Here is a 23,366-nt window from a genome sequence, read left to right as displayed (position 1 = left end):
AGTATGAATATGCACTACGGTTCAAGTTCCAAGCCTCAAATAATGAGGCGGAGTATGAGGCCCTGCTAGCCAGTATGTGTAAGGCGGCAGGGGAAAGAAAAGTTGACGCCTGCTCTGATTCTCAGTTGATCGTTAGCCAATACCATGGTGACTATGAGGCCACCCATCCGGCTATGATCAAACATCTACAGGCGGTCAAAGACGAGGCCGGGACACTTGACGAATTTCATCTAAGTCAGGTGCCCAAGTCAGAAAATAATCAGGCGTATGCGTTATTTAAGTTGGCATCATCCGCCTCCTGTGATACGCCTAAGTCAGTCTTTTAGGAAGTCATGGAAAAAAGAAGCATTGAACATGACCCCATTGGAGTTCTTGACCGAAGCTCGACTTGGATGGATGCCATCCGGGCTTATCTTGCAGACGACACTCTGCCAGATACACCTTTAGAAGCGGTTGTATTGAAGAAGCGAGCCGCAAGTTTTGAGATCCATAATGGAGAACTCTTGAGGAAGGGTTACCTCCAGCTGCTGCTGAAATGTGTTACCCCAGAAAGGGGGAAAGAAGTTCTAGAGGATCTGCACTTGGGCTTTTGTGCATCACATATAGACGGCAAAACTCTAGTAAAAAGGGTCGGACAGCAGGGCTACTTTTGGCCCACTCTTGAGGTAGGCGCTATGGAAATGGTGAAGAAGTGTGATAAGTGTCAAAGATTTGGCAAGCTCATACATCGTCCGGCCACTGATTTGACGGCTATCTACAACCCGGTTTCATTTGCAAAATGAGGCGTGGACATCCTAGGTCCATATACGCCTGCTATAGGCGGACGGAGGTATATCTTGGTTGTTGTAGATTACTTCACCAAATGGGTTGAGGTAGAGGCGGTCAAGGGCATTAAGAGAAAGGATGTCATCTCCTTCATCTGGAGAAACATCATCACCCGGTTTGGGGTACCTATGTTTATGGTCTTTGACAATGGCCCTCAGTTTGAAACGCCTACCCTCAAGAGCTGGTTGGGATATCAAGGAATCTCACATTGTTTTGCATCAGTCGGTCGTCCCCAAGCAAACGGCCAAGTTGAAGCCTTCAACAAGCTCATCTCAGACGGCCTTAAAAAGAAAATTGAAAGAGGTGGTGGTCTATGGGCAGATGAATTGCCTCATGTCCTATGGGCCATCAGAACAACTGAAAAAGGGGAAACCGGTGAAGCCCCGTTTCTCATGACATACAGCACTGAAGTCGACCTGCCTATTGAACATTATGAGCCAACACTTCGAATCATGCTCTATAATGAAGAGGCTAATTGGGAGGCCATGCGTCTAGCATTGGATTCACTCCCGGAGCGCAGGGGCAATGCTGCCTTGCGTCATGAGATATATCGTCTGAGAATGACGAGAGCCTACAACAGAAGAGTGCACAAACGACCCTTAAAGGTGGGGGACTTTGTGTTACGAAAAATGGAGGCAGCCGGTAGGGCCAATGAACAAGGAAAGTTAACCCCTAATTGGGAAGGCCCCTACCGGATTTTTGAAGAAGTTAGAGGCGGCACCTACCACCTGGAAACTCCAGACGACAGGCAGCTAGCCAGAACTTGGAATGTAGATAACTTGAAAAAGTACTACTTCTAAAGACTCGTAAATCTTTGTAAATAGAGTATATTAATGAAAGAATGCTTTATTTTCATTGTTTCTTGTACAAAGTCCCGTCTGTGCAATGCACAACCGAGCAAACGTCCGCTCTAAACTAAGTAGATACAAGCTAAGTATCAAACTTAGCATCTATTTATAAGGCCAATGGCCGGATAGTTTTCAAACCGCCTGCTCCAACATGAACAGGCAACCGGCGACGCCCATTTGGGTGAATTCGTCTATATGTCCGGATGCTTGTTTGGACAACTGTCTGCTTAGGATTGGGCAATATCAAGCAAACAACCGTCCAGGGGCAGGTAAAGCCAATGCATCTGGCATACCGCATGTGCTGAGTCAAATTCCAAAAAGAAAAATTGCAAAAATAAAAAGATTTGTACGAGCATACTAGAAAAATTGCAAAGATTGAAGCAAATTATATCAAAGGAAAAACCGACTCAGTCGGAAAATTATATTAATCAAATCATTGTCATCCGGAACTACGTCCGGGGAAAAGTAGTACATGAAATACTCGGCTCACAGGCCGGAGATAGAAAAAGAAACAATCAAGTCACTGCTGCTAAAGTTGAGACATCTGGCCCTGGCCGGATGGAGGAGCGTCTTGAGTTTGCTGGGCTTGAGCTTCGTTAGCCTCACCTGGCGCTCGTTCTTCCGCCTGCTCCTCCTCTTCTTCCTCAACAATGCCGGCCCATTCCTCAAAGGGAGTTGGCTTCTCTGTTCCGAGGGCCTGGGCATCGAACACCTCAGTGGAGTACTTGTACCGCAAGTCAAAGAAAGCCCAGTTGGTGTCCTGGTGGATAAGTAACCAGGCCATCTTCATGCGCTCTTCACAGTCGCGCTCATTCTCAGAGATCAACCGGTCTTGCTCAGGTGCCAGCTTTTCCTTGTGGTCCGCCTGGGTCTAGGCCAGCTCATTCTTTAGGCGGTTGACGTCTGACTGCAACTCAGCGTTCTCCTTGTCAGCATCCCCCAGCGCCTTGACATCAACCTGAAGGTTTTTCACTTGCAGCTCAAAATTAGCCGCCTTCTTGTTGGCCGTCTCAGCAGCAGCCGTGAGCTCGTTGATTTTCTCCTCCTGTTTCATCTCCCGGCTTTTAGTTTGAATTTCATACATTAGGGTGTTGTATTGATGTTTGTTGTATTGAGTAACATCAATAAGGTCAGCCGCCCGCCTATTGGCGTCTCTTACCTCCTCTTGCTTCTTCCTCAAGGGAACCTTGAGGCCGTCTACTCTTAACATCACCTGCAAAACCAGCCGGAAAAGGGTTAGTCTTTCAATTATGCTTCAAGTGGCAAAAGAGTAAAATTGTACAAAAGCACCCCAACCGGCCAATTACCTCAACGAGCAATGAGTTGATGCGATCAATGTTGACCTGGTGTACACCCGGCACCGCCTCCTTTTTCGGGCCGGGTGAGGGTCCTCAGCATCCTTTTGGCGTACTGTTGGAGGTCATGCCAACGAGAAGGGGCATCTACATCAACAGATTTATTTGTTAAGTATTGAGCATATGCGGCACCTACATTCTGCCGGTTGCCTGAAGAATCCCCTGATTGGGTAGCTTGGGACTTGACTCGCATAGGCCCAAGCGGCCGGGGGGATCAAAGATGAGAGCCATACCTTCATTTTCAGGCTAAAGAGTCATCCGACCCCCAGCAGCATTGGAACCGGACGCTACAGCAAGCAGCCGGCTTGAGGGAGTTTCAGGCTCCCTCGTCCCAACCTCAGCCAACCCTGTGCTTAGGCCAAGGTCTTTCAGGCTCTTGCCTGCTGAGGTGGGCCTCTCAGGCACCGGCGGCCTGCCGGAAGAGATAGGGGCAGCCGGAGTCCTCCTAGACTTGGAAGGAGGCTAGGAGGGCTCCTTGCCCGGTCTTTTTAGCATCTTGGTTAGGGATCAAGGAACATTCTTGCTCCCCGTCTAAAAAAGCAACAAAAGCAACCGGTTAATATCAGAGTTGACATCAAACCATACAAACGGTAAAAGAGCTCAGTCGGCACTTACCCCATCATCCTTGGCCGCCAGCTGGGCCCTTTTCTTTTCCAACTGATCCTTCTGGATCTGAGCAGCAGATTTAGCAGGCGTCTTCTCAGGAGGCACCATCTCTTATCTTTTCTCTACAAAGAAAATCAAAAAGTCAAATGTCATTCAAGTATGATACAGGCGGCATAAAGTACTGGTTATCAGTCAACATACGTCTAAACATTGTGCTAAGGCCACAGGCGGAAAGGAACGCCTCGTCCTTTAGCCAGTCCGGATGAGGGACCCAGTTCTTGGGGATAATGACTTCAGTCCCATCATCCAAAGGCAGGGAGGTCTTCTTAAAGAGCCCCGTCTCCATTATTTGCGCCCAAGCCTCCTCCTCGGGTACTCTAGGAAGGGCGCATTTCATTCCAAGGAGAGCCGGGTGCTTATTGTAGTAACGCAACCGGTGGTTTAGACGCAACGATGGGGAAGAAACCAAGTAAAACTTACTCTTCCAGATGCTCCATTTTGACGGCTTGTCAAGCGTCATCATGTATTCCGGATGCGTGGTCAATGTATACCACGCATTCCAGCCGCCTGGGGCACGGCTGAGGTAGTGCATATGTGCAAACGCCTCCCAGCTAGGTGTTATGTTCTGCATTTCGCAGGCGGCAATGTATCCTAATATATTCACCCAAGAATTGGGTGTTAACTGCCAAACACCAAGGTCGTAACCCCTTAGAATGGCTTTTATTGTATCATGGAGGGGGAACCGGAGGTCGGCTTTGAATGCCGCCTCATAGCAGCCGAAATAATCGTCGGCATGATCAAGGTTGTCATCCCAGACGACGATTGCCTCTACAGGCGGCACAACAATTTCCCATCCTACCCCAACCGGGCGCTTCTGTAAAAACCCGGGTAAGGTGGCGTTTAGAGTGACCACATCCCTGGCGGTCATGTGCGCCTCTATTGGATTATTGATGGAGGGCCATTTATACGCCTCCTCATCCTCTTGGGGGGCATCCGGTTCCATGGTAGACTCTGAAGAGTCTGATTGTTGGACGGTCTCTTCACCGCATATACCCTCGGACTCTTCCAATATATTATCACTGGGCGTGCTAGGTACATCGGGATGGTCATAATGTACAATGTCAGCCGGAGCTTCGGCTGAGCCGTCTGACTGGTATTCGGGGTCTACAGTCGTCCGTCTCGTCCAAGTCATTCTGTCTTTCACATGAACAGAGACGGTCGGATTCGCAGAAGAGTAAGAGTGGTCCAAACACCCCCAGACGACATCCCCAGTCCTAGACTCAGCCGTATCCGGTGACCGGCTGACAACTGTCCTAGGCGTGCCGTGTGTGTGTTGGGTGAGTTCATTATTCTTACAAGCTATAAAACCGGAAAAACTCAAAAAAGTTGCAAGGGGTAGAGACGGTAGCTTGAAGATGCTTTGAGTATGGAGAAAGTAGGCTATCCTGATCAGCAGCCGGAAATCTTTGTGTTGCTTGCTAGTTGCCTGGATGTACCCTCTTCAAGAGCAATTGAAAATTGGTGAACAACCCAACTGTTTCTCTGAAGCGTTGCTTGATGATACCCCAGACGGTTGACCGGTTGTGGGTGTATTGAAAGCAAAGGGAACCAGTCCAAAGATCCCCAGACGGTTGACCGGTTGTGGATGTATTGAAAGCTAGGGGGATGACAAAAGACCCTCAGGCGGTTTTAATAAGTTTTGAATGAAGAGCACTCAAACGGTGACCGGTTGAGTGAGGAAAAGGAAGACGGTTGCGTAAGAACTAGTAGCCGGTATCAGAGCTCTCTTTCTCAGAAAATTTTCTCAACAAAAATTTGCAAAGTGTGAAAATGAGAGGAGGGAGTCTCTACTTGTAGAGAACCCCAGAAGGCGAACCGTCACCTTCCCAATTCGAATTCAAAAAAAAAAAAAAAAAAAAAAAAAAAAAAAAACAGATAGAGAGAGAGAGAAAGAAGGAGACGAAACGTCACCTTCTCATAGCATGACACCTGTCACAGGTGCCACGTGAAAACTGATTTTGGATAATGCTTCCTGTTTAGGGTAAAAATACCCTGTCCACGTGGACCAATCGCGTGCTGACACGTGTCAGCATCAGAGAGGTTATGAGAGAACCAACCCTCTGGTGACACATGGCACTCTAACCAATGAAAGGAGAACCGATCTCCTCTCACTATAAATAGAGGAAAATCCTCATTTATTACATGATTCATAAATATACACACAATACCCGAGCAATTTTAATTGCAGAAGTCTCTCGGAATCCGAGAGAAAAACCTTTACATTCCGCACTTTTATACATCTGGACACGTTCTAACTTGATTGTCGGAGGCGGAACTCCACCCAACCAGAGTTTCCGTGGTTTTGCAAGTATAGACGGTCGACGCGCATTCTTGGAATTGTAACTCTCCAGAGGGACTCCAAAAACCCCGAAACACTTCCATATATCTTTGACGAGTTGTTAATTTTAAGGCTTCATCTTATTAGTTCTTTATACTTAGTTAGGATCGGAGTTAACAAATTAAACTTTGGAATTATTTTAATGCACTTTACTATTTTATCTTTGTTTTTTTGTTTTTTTTATATTTTATTTTAAGGCTTCATCTTATTAGTTCTTGATCTTGTTTTTATATTGCACTTTACTATATTCTTCAGATGTCATAGATTATTTTGTAAGTATATTATTCTCTAATCTAGGGCTCTTTATATAAGAGGGTCGTTTCTAGGGTTTAATAAGACTCAAATGGAATAAGACATAATTCAAAGACCTCATCTTCTCTTACTATCAAAAATTGTAGGTACATTGTAAGGAATAAGCTGACAAGACACCATACTATAAACAAATATAAAACCCTTGTCATTCGAAGAGTGGAATCAAGAGATTTACGAGAGTTGTAACCCTCATATATTATTAATAAATTCATTGTTTCTATATACTTGTTTATTGCAATTTATACTATACATAATATATGAGAAAGATTGAAGTTATAATCTTTCTCTAGTCTAGCTTTATTTTAATAAATTCTAACATAATTTACCTTTAATGATTCATCATAGTTAACTAATCGATTAACACCCTCACCACCTTGGCACCCTTTCCCCTTTCCTTAAATACCCAGCCACCCCTCTCCCGCCTCTCCCCCACCGTTAAAAATCCCACTCCTAAAGCACGTCGTCCCTCTCCTTCCCCTCGGAACAACCTAGTTGCATCTCCCCACTTCCGTCTAAAACCCTCAATCACTCTTTTCGTATCCCTACTAAAAGAGGTATGAGAAGGATAGAGGGAATACCGAAGGGAAATTCGTTTTAAGGGGAGGGCCGGGAAAGGGACGTCGAGGGTTTTAGGGGTAAGGGGAGGGCAATTGATGGTTTTGTTGGGAGGAGGGGCGGTTGAGGATTTTGAGGGGAGGGTTTCAAGGTGGGGCGGTGTAGTTGGGTGGTTCGAGGAGGAAGGGAGAAGGGCAGGGGAGAATGGGTGTTTAAGGGTAGGGGCAAGGGCGACTGAGTTCCTAAGTGGTGATGGGGTTGGGGTTGGGGAGGAGGCCGGGTGCCGATGGTAATGAGGGTATGTTAATTTAACTATGGTTAGTCCATTTTCAGTTGATCATATTATGGAGTATTTTTTAACCTTCGACTTTTTTTTTATAATAGAGAAGGTTATTTCTAAGGCCTCAGGGCTCCCATAAAGTCATAAAGACCTCATACTCTCCTTATTATCGGATGTTGTAGGTACATAAATCAGAATAAGCCAAAAAGACAACTTACTATAAACAAGTATCAAAACTTAGGCTTTTGAAGGGAGGAATCATGATATATATGTAAACCTGGGCACGGGCCGGGTTGGCCCGCGTGCCGCCCGGCACGGCCCGCCGTTCGGCGCAGCCCGGCACGGCCCGAAGTCAAGCACGGCACGGCACGAAGTTCAACTTCCGTGCCACGGGCCGTGCCACGGACACGGTTGAGAATTCCTAGGCACGGCCCGGCACGAGCACGGGCATGGCCCGCCGTGCTGGCCCGCAGGCACGGCCCGCGGGCCAACGGCTATAAAACGGCTAGTTTTTTGCCAAAAATTCTATAAATACTCACCTCCATTTCATTCCCAAATCACAAAATCACAATCTCTTCTTCTTATCTCTTATATTCTCTAAATCTCTAATAATCCTTATTTTCTTAAATTCTCTAATTATTCTCTTAAATTCTCTAATTATTTTCCTAATATCGGAAAAAATTAAAAAGTTCGTAATCGTAATTAGTGGAGCGTTGAAGCACGGTTGTAAGATCTAAACTAATCTTAAATTTATTATTGTTTTATTGTTATTATTAGAATAATCTTGTTTAATTATTATTGTTGTTAATTGTTATTGTTGTTGTTATAATTGTTGTTATTAATTATTATTATTGTTACAATTGTTGTTATTATTTATTTTTGTTGTTATTGTTATTGTTATAGTTGTTGTTATTAATTAATATTATTGATATTTTTATTGTTAAAATTGTTGTTATTAATTATTATTATTATAGTTAACCACTTTTTATTAAAAAATTAATTGTTAATTATGACATCGAACAACCCATCATCTAGGTCTAGGGGGAAAGGCCGACTTATCCGTAGTAGTAGTTCTAGGGAACCACCAAATACAACGAGCCCCCAAATTACGAGTCAAACCAATGACCCCATTTACTTCCCCCCGGGCTATGAGCCATATAATACGTCGGGATTTCCAGCACCACCACTAAACCAATTTCCACTACCACCATACCAATTTCCACCTAATTATATCGGTAATCAACAAAACTATTGTTCTAGCCAAGGTAGCCAAGAAAGTACCCGAATTCCCTCCGGTTCTACCCCTTCTACTGCCACTCCCACTAGTCCCACTACTAACCATCACACACATCATGAATGGTTAACCGAAACTGAGATGCTACTTTTGAAAAACCGAAGGAGTGAGGTATGGCGTTATTTTGTCCTAAGTAAAGATGGTGAACAATGGGCAAAATGTAAAACATGTAATAGTGTATTCACGGCAGTTACCAAAAACGGGACGGGACACTTATCTAGACACATGAAAGCTTGTGCAAAACCAGCTAGTGATCCAACCCAGCCCAAAATTTCCCAATTCCATCCATACGGCTTTACATACAACTATGAGAGGGATAGGGATGAACTAGGAAAAATGATAGTACACGCCGAACAACCTTTTCTTTTCTCGGAAAGTGACGCATTCAACACCTACATTAACAAAGCACTACAACCCCAACATAAAAGAATCTCTAGGAAAACCGTTCGTTCCGCCGCAATGAAAAATTTCCTAGAGTACAAAGTCCGGTTACAAGCCGAATTGAGTAACCTTAACTGTAGAGTATCTTTAACAGCCGATTCTTGGGATAGTGGTTATAAATATCACTATTTATGTGTGACTTGCCATTGGGTAGATGATCAATGGATGTTACAAAAAAGAATAATACATTTCAAAATGCTGGAATACCCACACACCGGCATTAACATTGCTCACCATTTAATGCAAGCAATAGACGAATACAACCTTCGAGATAAAATGATGTCTATGACTTTTGATAATGCAACCTCTATGACATACACAGCTAATCTTATCAAACAAAACTTAACCGATGTACTATTAGACGGTGAAGCTCTTCATACTAGATGTGTTTGCCATGTACTTAACTTATGTGTACAGGATGGAGTTCGGGCAATTGGCCCATACTACAGCAAAATCAGAGATGCTATTATGTCTATTAATAGCTCTAACATGAGATACCAAGAATGGAAGAGTTTTATAAAACAACAAAAGATAAGGGTAATAAAAATTAGAACCGATTGCCCAACTAGGTGGAATTCCACCTATGACATGTTAACAAAGGCAATTGAGTACAAGGGCCCGTTAACATTATTTTACAACCAAAAATTTCCACAAAATGCTTTGTATGATGATGATTGGAAAAACTGTGAAAGATATATGCAATTTTTACAGTTATTATATAACATGACGTATTGTTTTTCTACTGTTTACAATCCTTGTGCTCAAAACTTTCTTTCTAATGCATGCTTACTCGCCCAACTTTTCGCTGATCATCGCGATCAAAGTGATTATGATCAGTATCTTCCAGCAATGGAAAAAAAGTGGCGTAAATATTATAGTGAGATTCCTTTGATTTATATTTTTGCTTCCATATTAGATCCTAGGCAAAAGTATGAAAACACATTTATGTTAGTTGACATTTACTTTCAATGCATGTTTCTTGACGATGATGTAGAAAACTATAAGACTAATGTGAAGGATCAGTTTTTTGCTTTATATAGAGTCTATGAAGCCAAATATGGCACCGTTCCTCGCTCAGGGCCTTCCCAACCATCCAAAAACGTAAGTAAGAAGGCCAAACATTTATTTTCACAAGCTACTAACTTGATTTCAAGGTTTTCAGGTGATTCATCAATCAGGAGAACGCAAAGCGACGTCTCGGAGTTGCAGATGTACCTGAGTTACGACTTCACCAAAGGCATGGACGACGATGAGATAAACAGCCTCGACCTCCTTGCATGGTGGAAACAACAAAGCTCGAAGCATCCAACTTTGGCGGCAATGGCACGAGACATTCTTGCTATCCAAGTTTCCTCCGTCGCCTCCGAACGAGCTTTCAGCGCATCCGGAAGGGTTTTAGACGATAGAAGAACAAGTCTAAAACCCGAAACACTAGAAATGTGCGTGTGTTTCAAAGATTGGTTGGATGCGGAAAATCGCTCACAAGACCGTTCTTACGACCACAACGACAACGAAGAAGGAACCTCCGCTTCCGGTTCGGGTTCGGCTAGTTCCCAATCTATGCAACTAGTCGATGACCTTGAAGGCGAAGGCGAAGACGAAGACGAAGACGAAGATGAAGACGAGCAAGAAGAAGGAGAAGAAGAATAGACAATTATTGTATATTGTACGATTTTAAAAATATCAATTTTATCATTTTCCAATTTTTGTTTAATACCATCATTGTATGATTTTTATCATTGTTATCATTGTACAATTTTCTCAACTCAAGTAATAATAATATAAAGTACGCATTATTCACATCCAAAGTCCAATTTGCCTTTTTTCCCCGTTTTGTTACAATTTGTAAATTCATATAAAAAAAAAATAAAATTATACCAATTACTAATAAATCATAAACATTAAATTTTAAAGTAATAGTATAAAGTAAATATATAAATATAAATATTGAATATACAAATTATAAAACATAAATATTCAACTTATAATTATAAAATTCATAACTTAATAACTTATAACTTATAAGTTATAAACTTATAAGTTACCTTATAAAACTTATAATTATAATTTTATAACTTATATACATTATAAACTTATTAATTTATAATGTTGTCATTAAAAAAAAAAAAAAAAAATGAAAATTGCACCAGCCCGCAGGCCGGCACGAGCCCGCCAGGCACGAGGGCCGTGCCGTGCCGTGGGCTGGCCTGTGAAAATGGCCGGCACGGCACGGCACGAAATCCTGGGCCCGCCGGCACGACCGGCACGGCACGAACCAGCCCGTGGCCCGCCAGGCACGGCCCGCGGCGGCCCGGCACGGCACGGTGCCCAGGATTATATATATGAGAGTTGTAACCCCCAAATTATAAATAAAAATATTGTTTTCGTACATTTTCTTGTCTTTTTATTTGTTCATTGAATCTTCTCGATATATACATAAGAAAAACAAAATACTCACATAAAAATTTGTTTGATTCATCTGAATTTATAGTTTCACAATATCAACTTCAATTCATTAGGTCAATGAGCCCCTTCTTCACGGTTAGGCTGAGTTGTCAAAATTTCACCCGACTTGATTTGAAAGTAATCCGATTCAGATTTCGACTTGTATAACACGATGATTTAGCATGATTCAATGTTGAACTAGACTCGATTCGATATGACCCTACCCAACTTGACACTACCGATTCCAACCAAATCATCCGAATTGACACCTCTGTATTGCATTAAGCTTCTTAAATTTGTTACTTGTATGTATTTTATTTCAATGAAAGGCTTCATTCTTGCCAGCTCTTAAAGCTTCCCAATTACACCAAACAAAACGACATCGTTTAATTTCCCATATTCATACTCATCCAATCATACATCCAACCTATCACCATTAACACCGTCATCAATTCATCACCTTTCTCACCATCTCCAATTTCCATACCTTCCAATCTCAGTCTCTCCTCTCCAATGGAGATCGACCCACTTCCCAACGGCAACACCGGAACAACCTCCATCGGATCATCCACCGACACCACCCTCTCTTCCACCGTATCAACTCCGGCAACCTCGGAAACTCCGGCATCCAAGTTGAGTCACTTGTCGGATTCACTCAAACTAGAACATCAATTTCTACGAGTACCCTTTGAACACTACAAGAAGACCATTCGTGCTAATCATCGTGCCGTTGAGAAAGAAGTTTCCGCCGTCATTTCCGCCGTTGATTCTTCCTCTTCTGATTTGTCTCGGGACGACGCCGTTTCTCATCTTTCTTCTCTTGTTTCTCGTCTTCAAGGTCTCAAGAGAAAGGTATCACACTACTTAGTACTTTCTTTTTTACAAATTGGGTGATAATGGTTGATTGGTTATTTATTGGGGTTTGTGTTTCGTAATTACTTTTCGGGTTTGGCGAGAGTCTCGAAGGGCAGTGATGTAGACGGGTTTAGATAAATTAAGCTAATTGGCCACTCCAGTTGGAGAATTTTGATAATTCTTAGTGTTCGTGAATTAGGAGGGTTTTATTTTGGGTTTTGTACTTTTGTTATTGTGAGATTCTAGAAGAGAAGTGATGTAGACAAAATTCGACAAATTTCCAGTGCCTGAGACTTTAAATGCTTACCAACTAAGCTAATTGGCATACACATTGTAAAGATTATGTTGATTGCAAGTGTTTTACACACACTTTCACTAATATAACCCTACAAGTATGTGAATTTTAAAATAAAGTACAATGAGCAATCAAATATGCGAAATGGGAGGGTTTTTTTTTTTTTTTTTATTTTTTTTTTTTTATTTTTTTTTATGTAGTATGATGGTGTTATTTATAGAAAAAGAACAGATGTTGGGTTCTAGAAATGGTTTCTTGTGGTATAGGTTTGGTGAATTTTGATCGACTCTTTCAATAATTTTGGTAGTGAAAATCTGTTTATAGTAGAATTGCTTTCTTGGCTGACAAAATGGAATTTGGGACACATGGGTGAAGCTTTTTTGACTGCAGCTTATCATACTAAAGCTGATTTTCACACCAAGGCTTTGCTTTTGTTTGCTGTTTGGTTCACCGAAGTGGACCGTAATTTGGTCTAAATATCTATTCCTTAGCAATTCATTGGTGTACTCTTGTAGACAGCAATATTCTTTATTTGCAGCACTTGCATGTTGAATTGATATTGCAGAACTGAGTTTTTTCTAATATGAAGCTTTTATTAGTTTGATGCTTATAGCTTTATGTTTATGTCTTTAACGGTAATTATGGAAATAGATTCATTTTCATTACCTCGTGCTACTATATCATAAATAGAATTCAGTTGGTCAAGCTCCTCAACTTGATTGCCTTTTTTTTTTCCTGAGCATGCTAATCTCTTACCTCATACCAATTACTCATTGGAGACGTGGGTAAGGGGATGCTAAATATATGAATAAAATACAGAAAAAGGAAACAAAGGAACCATTTTTTGTTTTCTTTGTTGAAACTCCCCGACCAAACAGCCTCTTTGTGAATTTAGTTTACTACAGAAACTCATAATCTCAACCTCAGGAATTCATGTGCAATGGGATAAAGCCTAGATACTTCATATGTTCATAAGTGCATGTGCATTTCCCTCAAGCACTGTAATTTTTTTTTCTTCCCCATATTTTGACTCTTCATTTTATCTACAGCTAAGTAATCCATACATCAGGAATGTAATTAATTTAATAATATAGACAACAATTGTAAGATTAATGCTTCTAGAGAATTGAGTTTCCTTTTTAGTCCATCACAAAAAGCTAAGCCAGTGAATTTCTCATTTCCTTCGTGTATTAAAATGTTTTTTGTTATCGTAAATAACAATCTTGTTGCAGGACTTGTTTTGAGTTAAACGGGACTCAACTAGAGTATCATATTAGGATTTGGTGTCTTATGGAGATCAACTGCATATCCTTTTGCATTGTTAAAAGGGGCGTCCTTATGTCTCACAGATTTCTCTCATGTGATTGGGCTTGCTTGGTTTAAATTTTTAGTATCCTGGCTTTCGTATTAATGGCCTTTAACTAAAGGGTAGAACCATGTTGAGTAGAATTTCCCATGGCGAGATATATTGTGTGTCAACAAATATCACTTTTTCATGTGCTATCCATGGCTGTTTTCAACTTGTTTTTAATTCATTACTCCCTTCATCCCTAAATAAAAGTCCTATTTTCCCAATGCGCACATATTAGGGAGAGGTGAATATTAGGGTTTGGTTGATTAAAGGTGCATATAAATATAATAAATAAATAATTAAAAAGGTAGTGAGGTTTTGTTCTAAGGTGAATACAAAAGAAATAGTGGGGTTTGTTTGACTAAAGGTGAATACGAAGTATAATAGAAGATAGTGGAGAAATGAGACTTTTAATGGGGAGAAAATTTTAGTGATATGAAAATTTTATTTAGGGATGGAGTATTTTTTACTGATTCAGTATTTGTAATCATGAAGATATATTCTAGTTCTGCATTTATAGTCTTTGTACTACTATATGCCCCTTCTTAAAGGGGAAAAGCCTTGCTCTAGTGGTACCTGCTCTGTAATATGTTTTCTTTGTCAGTTTGGCTGTATGTCTGTATCCATGGGTTTTGCATAATTTTTGTTGCTTAACCATGGGTATCAACTTTTCTTGTCAGAAATTTAGGTTATTGGTTAATGTGTACAAAGAGGAAATAAGGAACCAAAAAATGATTTTCAAATGTTAGAAGAATTGGTGGTTATACTATATCTGATGCTTTGGAAGTAAAGCTCATAGCTTATTTCATGTTGCATAATTTTTTTTTTCTTTGGATGTTATGGTGCTTATTGTTAATCATGTTTGGTAAATTAGCTAGAGGAAGAAAGCCGAGTAGAGAACTTGCAAGCACAACGATGTCGAACTCGACTAGACCATTTGGAATCTGCAGATGCAGATAATTTAACTGAATGGAGCAACACACGTTTGAAACGGATTCTTGTGGACTATATGCTTCGTATGTCGTATTATGAGAGTGCTGCAAAGTTGGCTGAAACTAGCAATATACAGGTATCTTGCTTTCTTTAGTTTTAAGTGTTCTAGAAATTCATTGCTGCAACCTTTTATATTTTATCAATTTGCTTATTTGATATTTTTGGGGTACCACCTCATTTTTATTTACTGTTAAGACATTGATTAGTCACCATCAGATATGTATCAGGTCTCCCTCCAAAATCTCCCTGGGTTCACAGTAAGTTACATACGAAGGATGATATTATCTCTATAGAACAGATTAAAAGTCGCCTAAGTTCATGTCTAAAGACTCTGAACCTTGTTCAGTGAACAAAACTTTGCTAGAATCGATGACAAACATCATGCCATCCTTTCTAATTGATACTTTGGAGAGATATCCGCTAAAGCTGTTTTATATTGGGAGAGGCATATCCCTTTCATCTATAATTTACCTCATTTAAGAACCAAGGGATTTTCTGCTATTAGCAGCTCTTCAACACTGCATATCTGATTGCTATTTAAAGTGAGATATTGTTTCTTATTGCATATAACTGCTGCACAATCTAGAGGATGCTTGTAAGTTATAATGATGAGGAACACATCATTATAACCTACAGAACATCCTCTAGGTTTTACAGCAGTTATATAATCGAGGGGAACGCACAGAAAATGGTTGTTCCCATCCTCCATTCTTCAATAACAAGTAAATATCAACTAACAAAAAGCCCTTATAAAAAGAGAAATTTTTTGGTTAATGATGATCAGGTGAACTCACACATGTCCCTTCATTGTGAGATGGCTAGCAATATTTAGGGGAGGTTTTTTGCTGTGCATAGAGATACTGTTCTGGATCAGTTACAGATCTGTTTTGTGGACTTTGGAAGAGCGAAGGAGAAGAACATGTTTTCGCAAAATGCTTTTTTAATTTTTTTTATTATTATTGTGGCGTTTGTGGCTAAAATGAAATATGTAACTGCTTTTAGTGCTGGTTCGTTGTGTGATAGTATAACTTTTTCAGCTTTGTTGTGGGCTAAGGTGGCGGGGGATTTTACAAGTTGCTTAGTGGGGGATATTCAATGGAACTGGGCTAATATTTAATCTAAATTTTGGCTGTAAGGAAGACAACTTATGATATCTATCCTTTTTCCTCTGGTTTTGTTCTTACATCTATTTGCTCATTATAATATATTTTTCATGAGTTTATTGTTGTACAGTATTTATCTTATTTTCACAATGTGGCTCTTCCATTTTTACTATTCATATGTTTAATTTGAGAGTATATCCTCTTTGACTGCTAAAGGAGCTGGACAAGTTCATATATATTGAGTTGTAATTGCTTGAAAAGGATTTTTTTTTTATTTTCTTGCAAGAACTAAAGCTAATTATAATTTGAGAAGTTAATGACAGATCTAGAATTGGCTTTTCTTGAATTTCTTACTGATAGTCTTTCTTAAAAAATGATAAGAATTTACTTGTGTTTCGTGTAGTACACATAAAATTTGAATATTCAGGGAACTGGTGTTTTAAGACTTTGATATGAGCAAAATAACCCCCCATCCCCCCCCCCCTCTCCCTCCAAAACAAATAATAAAAGAAATAATCTTTTCATGTCAGAGAAGACACCCCAGAAACTTTTGTGCTCTATTGAGTTTAGAAGAAAATTACTGCAGTTTTCACTAATGTAGTTGAAATGACCTTTTTATGTCAGGATCTTGTTGATATTGATGTATTTCATGAAGCTAGACGGGTTATTGAAGCTCTTCAAAACAAAGAGGTAGCTCCTGCATTAGCCTGGTGTGCTGACAACAAGTCTAGGCTGAAGAAGTCAAAGGTAAGTACAAAGTACAGACTGTATCATGATTTGATGCCTGCGAATTTGAATTAGTATATAAGGAATAACTATTGTCTTAATTTGCTACTTCATAGTTTATTATGACTCACCTGTTAAGTTGCTATTAGCTAAGGCCAAAGGTTGAACTTGCCTGAGATCAGGTTGTAGGAAAAGCTGATATAGGCCCCCAGTAATACAGTTGCTATACTCTGTTCATGTATGTCTACTGTTACTAAGAATTAAATTGTAACTGCTCTCTAAGACTGTAAGTAGCTAAGTACCATGTCTACCGGAACTTGGAATTTAACCATGGAAATTTTCCATGAATTAGTATGTGTTTTTCAGCATTTCTCAGTTAACAGAGTCTTTGTTTTGTTTTGTTTTTTTTTTTTTTTTTTTTTTTTCTCCGAGAAAGGGGGTGGGGGTGGAGCATGAGGAAGTATGGGCTGATAATGTTAAGTATGCTTGTACTGCTAAGAATAAGTCAGCTGGCTCTGCTTGAAGGCCCCAACTAGTAAATATTTTCTTATACCGCTTTGCCAAATTCTGGTGCTCGTTTAAGAAAGTTTCACCCAAGACTCATTCAGCAGAACCATATACCAAACAAAGAACCTGCAAAAATTACTGAACTCCTAGTGAGTTTGGGAAGCTAGGCTAATCAGTACGGCATAAGAAAATCAGACCAAAACTTGTGAATCCTTCTCCTAGTGATAATAGGAAACACTCCGATAAACTAACAGAATATTAATCTTACTTTCATAAATTTACTTAAGAAAGTATTACTGAAATTAAGGGCATTTTTCGGATACATGAAACCTCACTGTTATGTAATTAGCAAACCATGCAATTAGTCTGAGAAAGCATGTAGAGATAGATCAAGGAATGCTATCACATCAGTTAGGGTCTATGGTGAAGCTTGTTACAGCTCTTGATCTCTGTCAGATATTTTAGTCTGCTAGTTTAGGAGTCGCTTAGTTCAATGTGTTGTTTTGTTGGGATATCCTACTAAAAAATTTAATCCATTAGTGGAATCCGAGGAGGCATTATCATATGAGGGGTCAGGAAGAGATGGGGGACAAGTGGAAGGGAGGGTCACATCAAGATTTAGATAAATGCAAGATTTCATCGTCAAAAGTGTTGATATTGGGAAGGCAATGAGTGCAATAAGTATAAATAATAATCCATTACTGCTATATTGAATTTTACTTGTGCAATCTTACAATAATATCACTTACACTATGTCAAAATTCAAAACCATGTGTAGTTGGTGTACACAATTGTAGAAGTTGCTAGAAGCATTACCTTGGATTTTCATCCAGCCATAGGTGTTGCATTTGTGTTCTAAGTCTTGAAAATTTATATGGTTGATCATAGTTTGACTCTCATAATAGGGAATAGATATTTGAAATAGTGGCATTCAGAAGTTCAATCTATTTTAGAGTGTTTTTCTAGTTGACCTTTTACGCACATAAAGGAAAATGGGAAAGTCCAGTAAGATTTAGCTTTTGCAGAATAGATTATCAAATACATAGAAGGAGCAAATAATAATTATGAAAATTAAAGCATTCCTAAATAGAAATGAGACCGAACCCTTCGAGTGGAGTGTTTCTTTTTTTTTTTGGTTGAAAAAATAAATAAATTTAGTTGTTAGTATCAAACAAATTGTCAATACGCAGTTATCTCATCTATGGTTTTTGAGAAAATGAACATTGTATTCATGATCTAGTATTCTCTAAAATAATTTCTGAACGGGTTTTTATTTTTGTTTTTAGCTTATGATATGCGTCACTTTAGTGATATGCTTTAACACTCCTGCACACAAAGATAAAAGATAATGTAGCTTAATACTACCCTCTTTCTTGGTTACAGAGCAAATTTGAGTTTCAGCTAAGACTTCAAGAGTTCATAGAATTGGTTAGAGCTGATAACAATATGCGTGCAATTAGATACGCCCAAAAATATCTAGCACCATGGGGAGCAACACATATGAAAGAGTTGCAGAGAGTTCTCGCGACACTTGCTTTTAAGAGCAGTACAGAGTGTGCTACCTACAAGGTCAGTTTCTTGACCAGCTTCTTTGCTTGTTTCTCTATTTTGGTATCATTATCAGTATTATATTACTCTGTATGTGCAACTGCTTCATTTGCTCTCGTCACTTTGTTGTTTTGGAGTAATCACATTTTATGTTAGATGACCTCAGATACTCACACACGCATCAAGTTTCAAAACTGCCACTGTTGTAGTGTGCAGAGCTGTAATAAATCTGTATGAGATGCTCACAAGCATATCTTTGTTTTCTGTTGTTTTTCTTCTGTTCTTATTTCTTCATCCAGTTTTAGATACTATACATTGTTTTAGTACAGGTGTTTCAGCAACACTGTTTGATGTTCCCAACCCTTTCCCTAGTCTAACATTCCCATTGGAAATTTTTTTTCTTGTGGATTGTAAAACTTGCATGTATGTTCTTGTTTATACATCCTGCCATCTATATGCTATTTGAGTATTGTTTGGACATGCATATAAGTCTGGGACGAAGGTACGAAAAGAAATGGGTCTAGCTGATTGTAAAGGAGATTGTGTAGTAGACTGGAAATTTTTTCTAATCTTCAGCTAAGAAAGAAGAAACTAAAAAATAAGAATAACTGATAATTTAGTCATATTAATTGACACTATTAAATAATTAATTTTGGCAATGCTACTCCAAGCCTTAAAGTGGCAGGAAACTCTTATACGTGAAAAGAGAAGAGACTTTTCTGGATGATTCTCTCTTTCAACCCACTCTTATTTTTAAGCTCTTGCTCCATTGTACTGTAGATAATTCCCTCTCATTCAGTAAATGACTCCACCTTCTCATCGAAGACAAGTTTGACAAAAATGCTAACAGAATTAAGTGAATTTCCCTTGCTGTCTTGCCTCTACGAAGAGCATATGTGAAGTAGATCCTGAGGCATTGGGTTATTGGGTGAACGTGGGACAGATTGTTTGCATGTTTGTTTGTGATTTTCTTAAGCCAGTGAAGTTCAATTGTCTCTTTTGATAAATTGATTTCTTTTCCTTGCATAAAAACTTCTTGCAGTCTTTTGTGGGGTTTGAGGTCTTGTGGTCAAATTGCCTCATTATAGAGGGAGACTGCCCTCACTATATAGGCAAGCTTTAGCTTGACAGCCAGGCCTTACTATAACCAAGCTCGCATACCCCATTCAATCTTTTATAACAATGTATTGACTCTCTCAACCAGGTTATCATAAGAAGCTAATTCTTTGGGTGTCGTTGTGACCACTTAATCTTGGTTGATTTTTTCTAAAAAGAAAGAAAAAAAATGGCTGGTGTTCTGGACAGAATAATTCTACTTCACTCATACTTGATGTTTGCCTCCTTTTCCTCTTGGCAGGTCCTTTTTGAACCCAAGCAATGGGACCACCTGGTGGACCTTTTCAAGCAGGAATTCTACAGATTGTATGGCATGACCCTTGAACCATTGTTAAATATCTATTTGCAGGCTGGCTTATCTGCTTTGAAAACTCCGTATCCTTTTTGTTGGTTTTTATTTAAGTTTAATTTTTAAATCTGCTTTAAATACTCGGTATCATTTTTGTTGGTTTTGTGTTAAATTTAAATTTAAATATGAGCTAACATAGAGACGATGTAATAACAAGGTTTTTTTTTTGGAACTAAGGCTTTGTTGTTGTGCTTGACTGCTTGTGCAAGTACGCAATTTTCCTTGTTTTTTATCACCATTATAGAATTGCTCCTACATTATGCTTTCCTTTAAACATGTAATATTAGTCACCTTTTAACATAAATATAGATTTTAGGTGCTTACGAAATATATTTCAGGACAATAGTAAATCAACTCTTCTCCTTAGATTATTGTCTCTGCTACTGTTTAGAATGTCTGAGACCTCTGTGATTCAAAATTTTTGAACCTAACCTTCATGTCCTCTAGAGAGTCCTTGAACTGTAAAAGCAGCAAGCTAAATAGAAAGGAAGTAAATCCAAAGCATGTCGGTGATAACTACGACTTAACTTTTTAGACACATGCTTCACATCTATATATTGTTCATGCTGCTTTTCATTGAAGCTATGAACACTAGCCCAAATGCAGTCTATGGAGCTATCTTCAAGACTAGAATATGGATTTCACTTGCATGCTAAATTGCAGAGAACTGCATCTTGATTCCCTTTAGGTCCAGTGAAATATGTTGTGCCTTGACCTCTTTTAGATTTTGCTATGAAGATGACTGTCCGAAAGATGATCCATTGTCTCAGGAAAGTTTCCGTAAATTGGCAGTATCACTTCCATTCTCGAAGCAGCAACACTCAAAAATTGTCTGCTACATAACAAAAGAATTGATGGATACTGAAAATCCACCTATGGTCTTACCAAATGGCTATGTCTACAGCACTAAGGTTTGTGTATAGTCCATTAGTGGAATGATTATTCTTTAAGCTAGCTTTCTTCTTTAAAATTTCTTTTTCCTTTTTGTAACCATAGTTCATTTTATTGATTGTGCTTTGGCAGGCTCTCGAGGATATGGCTCGTAGGAATAATGGTAAAATTACTTGCCCAAGGACAGGTGTGGTCTGCAACTATTCTGATCTTGCTAAGGCATTCATCTCATAGAATCATACCTTGAACAACTATGTAAAAAGACTGTCAACAAGAATAGATTTTTCTTTTTCTTTTTTTTTTTTTTTTTTGGCTGTCACCCGTTGGAGGATTGGCAGCTAACCACATGTACATATCAAAAGGGCAATTTGAACAATTTGTTATTTTCTTTGCTGATGCTGCTATTCTTGTTTATCAGTATGTGAATGTTTATATAAGCAGTAGATTACTGCGTGGCTATAAAATTGAGTTTTCAGCTGCCTCAAAGATTATCAAGCAGTTGAGTCGTGATGATAGCAGTTGTGGACGTCTGTATATTTTTAATGGCTTCTCCACTGCATTTCCCATTTAGAAGGATGATGATGGTTTTTGAGATAGCTTTTACTCTGATCAGGTTTGCTATGACCACTTCAACAGTACATGTTTGATCAAAAGATAATGAAACCTTCTATTTTTACTGTATACTCCGTACAAGAGATCGTAAAGTATTTTACTGCACATTACTTCCCTAATCAAAGCATAAGAGAGCACCCCTTATCCTGAAGTTACGGGACCATTTGTGATATCCAGAAGCCCTGCTTTTTTGTAGCGAAGCCTATGAGATGATCGCACACTAATACACTAATTATATAGTGAAGACCAGGTTAACTTTTAAAGCTTCATAGTGAATCTAGTGAGTCCAACTCAAAATCTGGAGGAGCATATTTTAATCCTCTGCCCATAATATACTTTGTATGAACGAAGTTGGTAGTCCAGTTTGCAAAATGCATTGTTTCATGTTTCCCTGTTAAGTCTCCTTGGTTCATGTGTTGATCAGGCTTTAACAAAACTCCAACACTATGTTCAACAAGAGCTTGAGTAGAAATATTGTCAATTTCACTAACTGGGTTCAATATGAGGATTTTGCTCAACCAATTTATTAAAGCATGACTCTTTGAAATTATTCCAACTAGAGCATACCCATGCCAATGCTCGGGATATATTTTACGCGAAAGAATTCAAGACAGAGTGAAATGTTAGTAGTTATTGAAGTCCCTTGAAAAAAATCTTTTACTTTTATATAATTTAAGAGTTAGTTAATGAGGTTTCTACAAAAACTCAATACTCGATTCTCATGCACTCTCATTTTTTTTTTTTTTTTTTTTTTTTGCACTATCCTCCAAATAACTTCCACCACTTTTTTATTTTTTTTAAAAAAAGAACAAAAATAATCCTCCAAAATAACTTCCACTTCTGCAATTTTTTTATTTTTACTAATAACACACGTACATATTATCCATTTCACTTAATATTACAAAAAAAAAAAAAAAAAAATCACCTATTTTATTATATTTCATCCAATAAATTTCTTTTTAGAAACCCCAATATTACAAGGAATCAATACTATTAATGCACTTTTTTTCTTATAACTTTTCCGTACAACACTTGAAAATGAATCTTTAGATTATGTGTACTTCATTTAAAAAAAATTATTAATAATAATAATATAACCACCATAAGGTCCACTATTTTCCTTTACAAAATCACAATTGTTTTTCTTTTATATTTTTAAAAATCACTCAATAACCACCTTTTCATTACTTCAATAATTATCAATACAAAAATAGTACGTTTTCTATATGGCTGGCCAATCTGTGTGGCTGATTGACACACACAAACACTAACCAGGTAACCCCTGTTGGAGTAACCTCTGATCGAGTAACCCTTACCTGGCCGAGTAACCCTTAATCGATCGAGTATCCACTGACCGATTAACCCTTAACTGACCGAGTAACACCTGACTAACCGAGTAACCTCTGACTAACCGAGTAACCCCTGACCGACCGAGTAACCCTTGACAGATCGAGTAACCCCAAACCGATTGAGTAATCCCTAAACAAATAACCCTATAATAGCTGGTCACATGGTGTTGTAAGAGTTAGTTGTCATATCAAAATCAACTTCCCGTATTTGAAATATAATATTTGTTATTAGTTTTTTGTAATATCATTCAATAAAATATGTATCTCGTGCATTTTGCACGAGTACACTCTAGTACAAAAAAATTAAAAGAT

At 38.9% G+C, this 23,366-nt stretch overlaps 1 protein-coding gene across 1 annotated transcript; it reads left to right on the top strand.

Moving 5' to 3' along the window:
- The first annotated feature begins 11,762 nt into the window (after positions 1-11,762).
- Positions 11,763-21,603, top strand: LOC110689806 (macrophage erythroblast attacher-like). The gene is made up of 7 exons (XM_021866619.1): positions 11,763-12,211; positions 14,735-14,929; positions 16,581-16,703; positions 18,573-18,758; positions 20,095-20,228; positions 20,927-21,113; positions 21,226-21,603. Exons 1-7 carry the CDS (start codon positions 11,873-11,875, stop codon positions 21,325-21,327), a joined length of 1,266 nt encoding a protein of 421 aa, XP_021722311.1. The 5' UTR covers positions 11,763-11,872; the 3' UTR covers positions 21,328-21,603.
- Positions 21,604-23,366: the final 1,763 nt, after the last annotated feature.

The sequence above is a fragment of the Chenopodium quinoa genome, unplaced genomic scaffold (assembly GCF_001683475.1).
Source record: "Chenopodium quinoa cultivar QQ74 unplaced genomic scaffold, ASM168347v1, whole genome shotgun sequence".
Classification (NCBI taxonomy): Eukaryota; Viridiplantae; Streptophyta; class Magnoliopsida; order Caryophyllales; family Amaranthaceae; genus Chenopodium; species Chenopodium quinoa.
The sequence above is the reverse complement of the archived record's forward strand: the minus strand, read 5'-3'. Positions and strand labels throughout refer to the sequence as shown.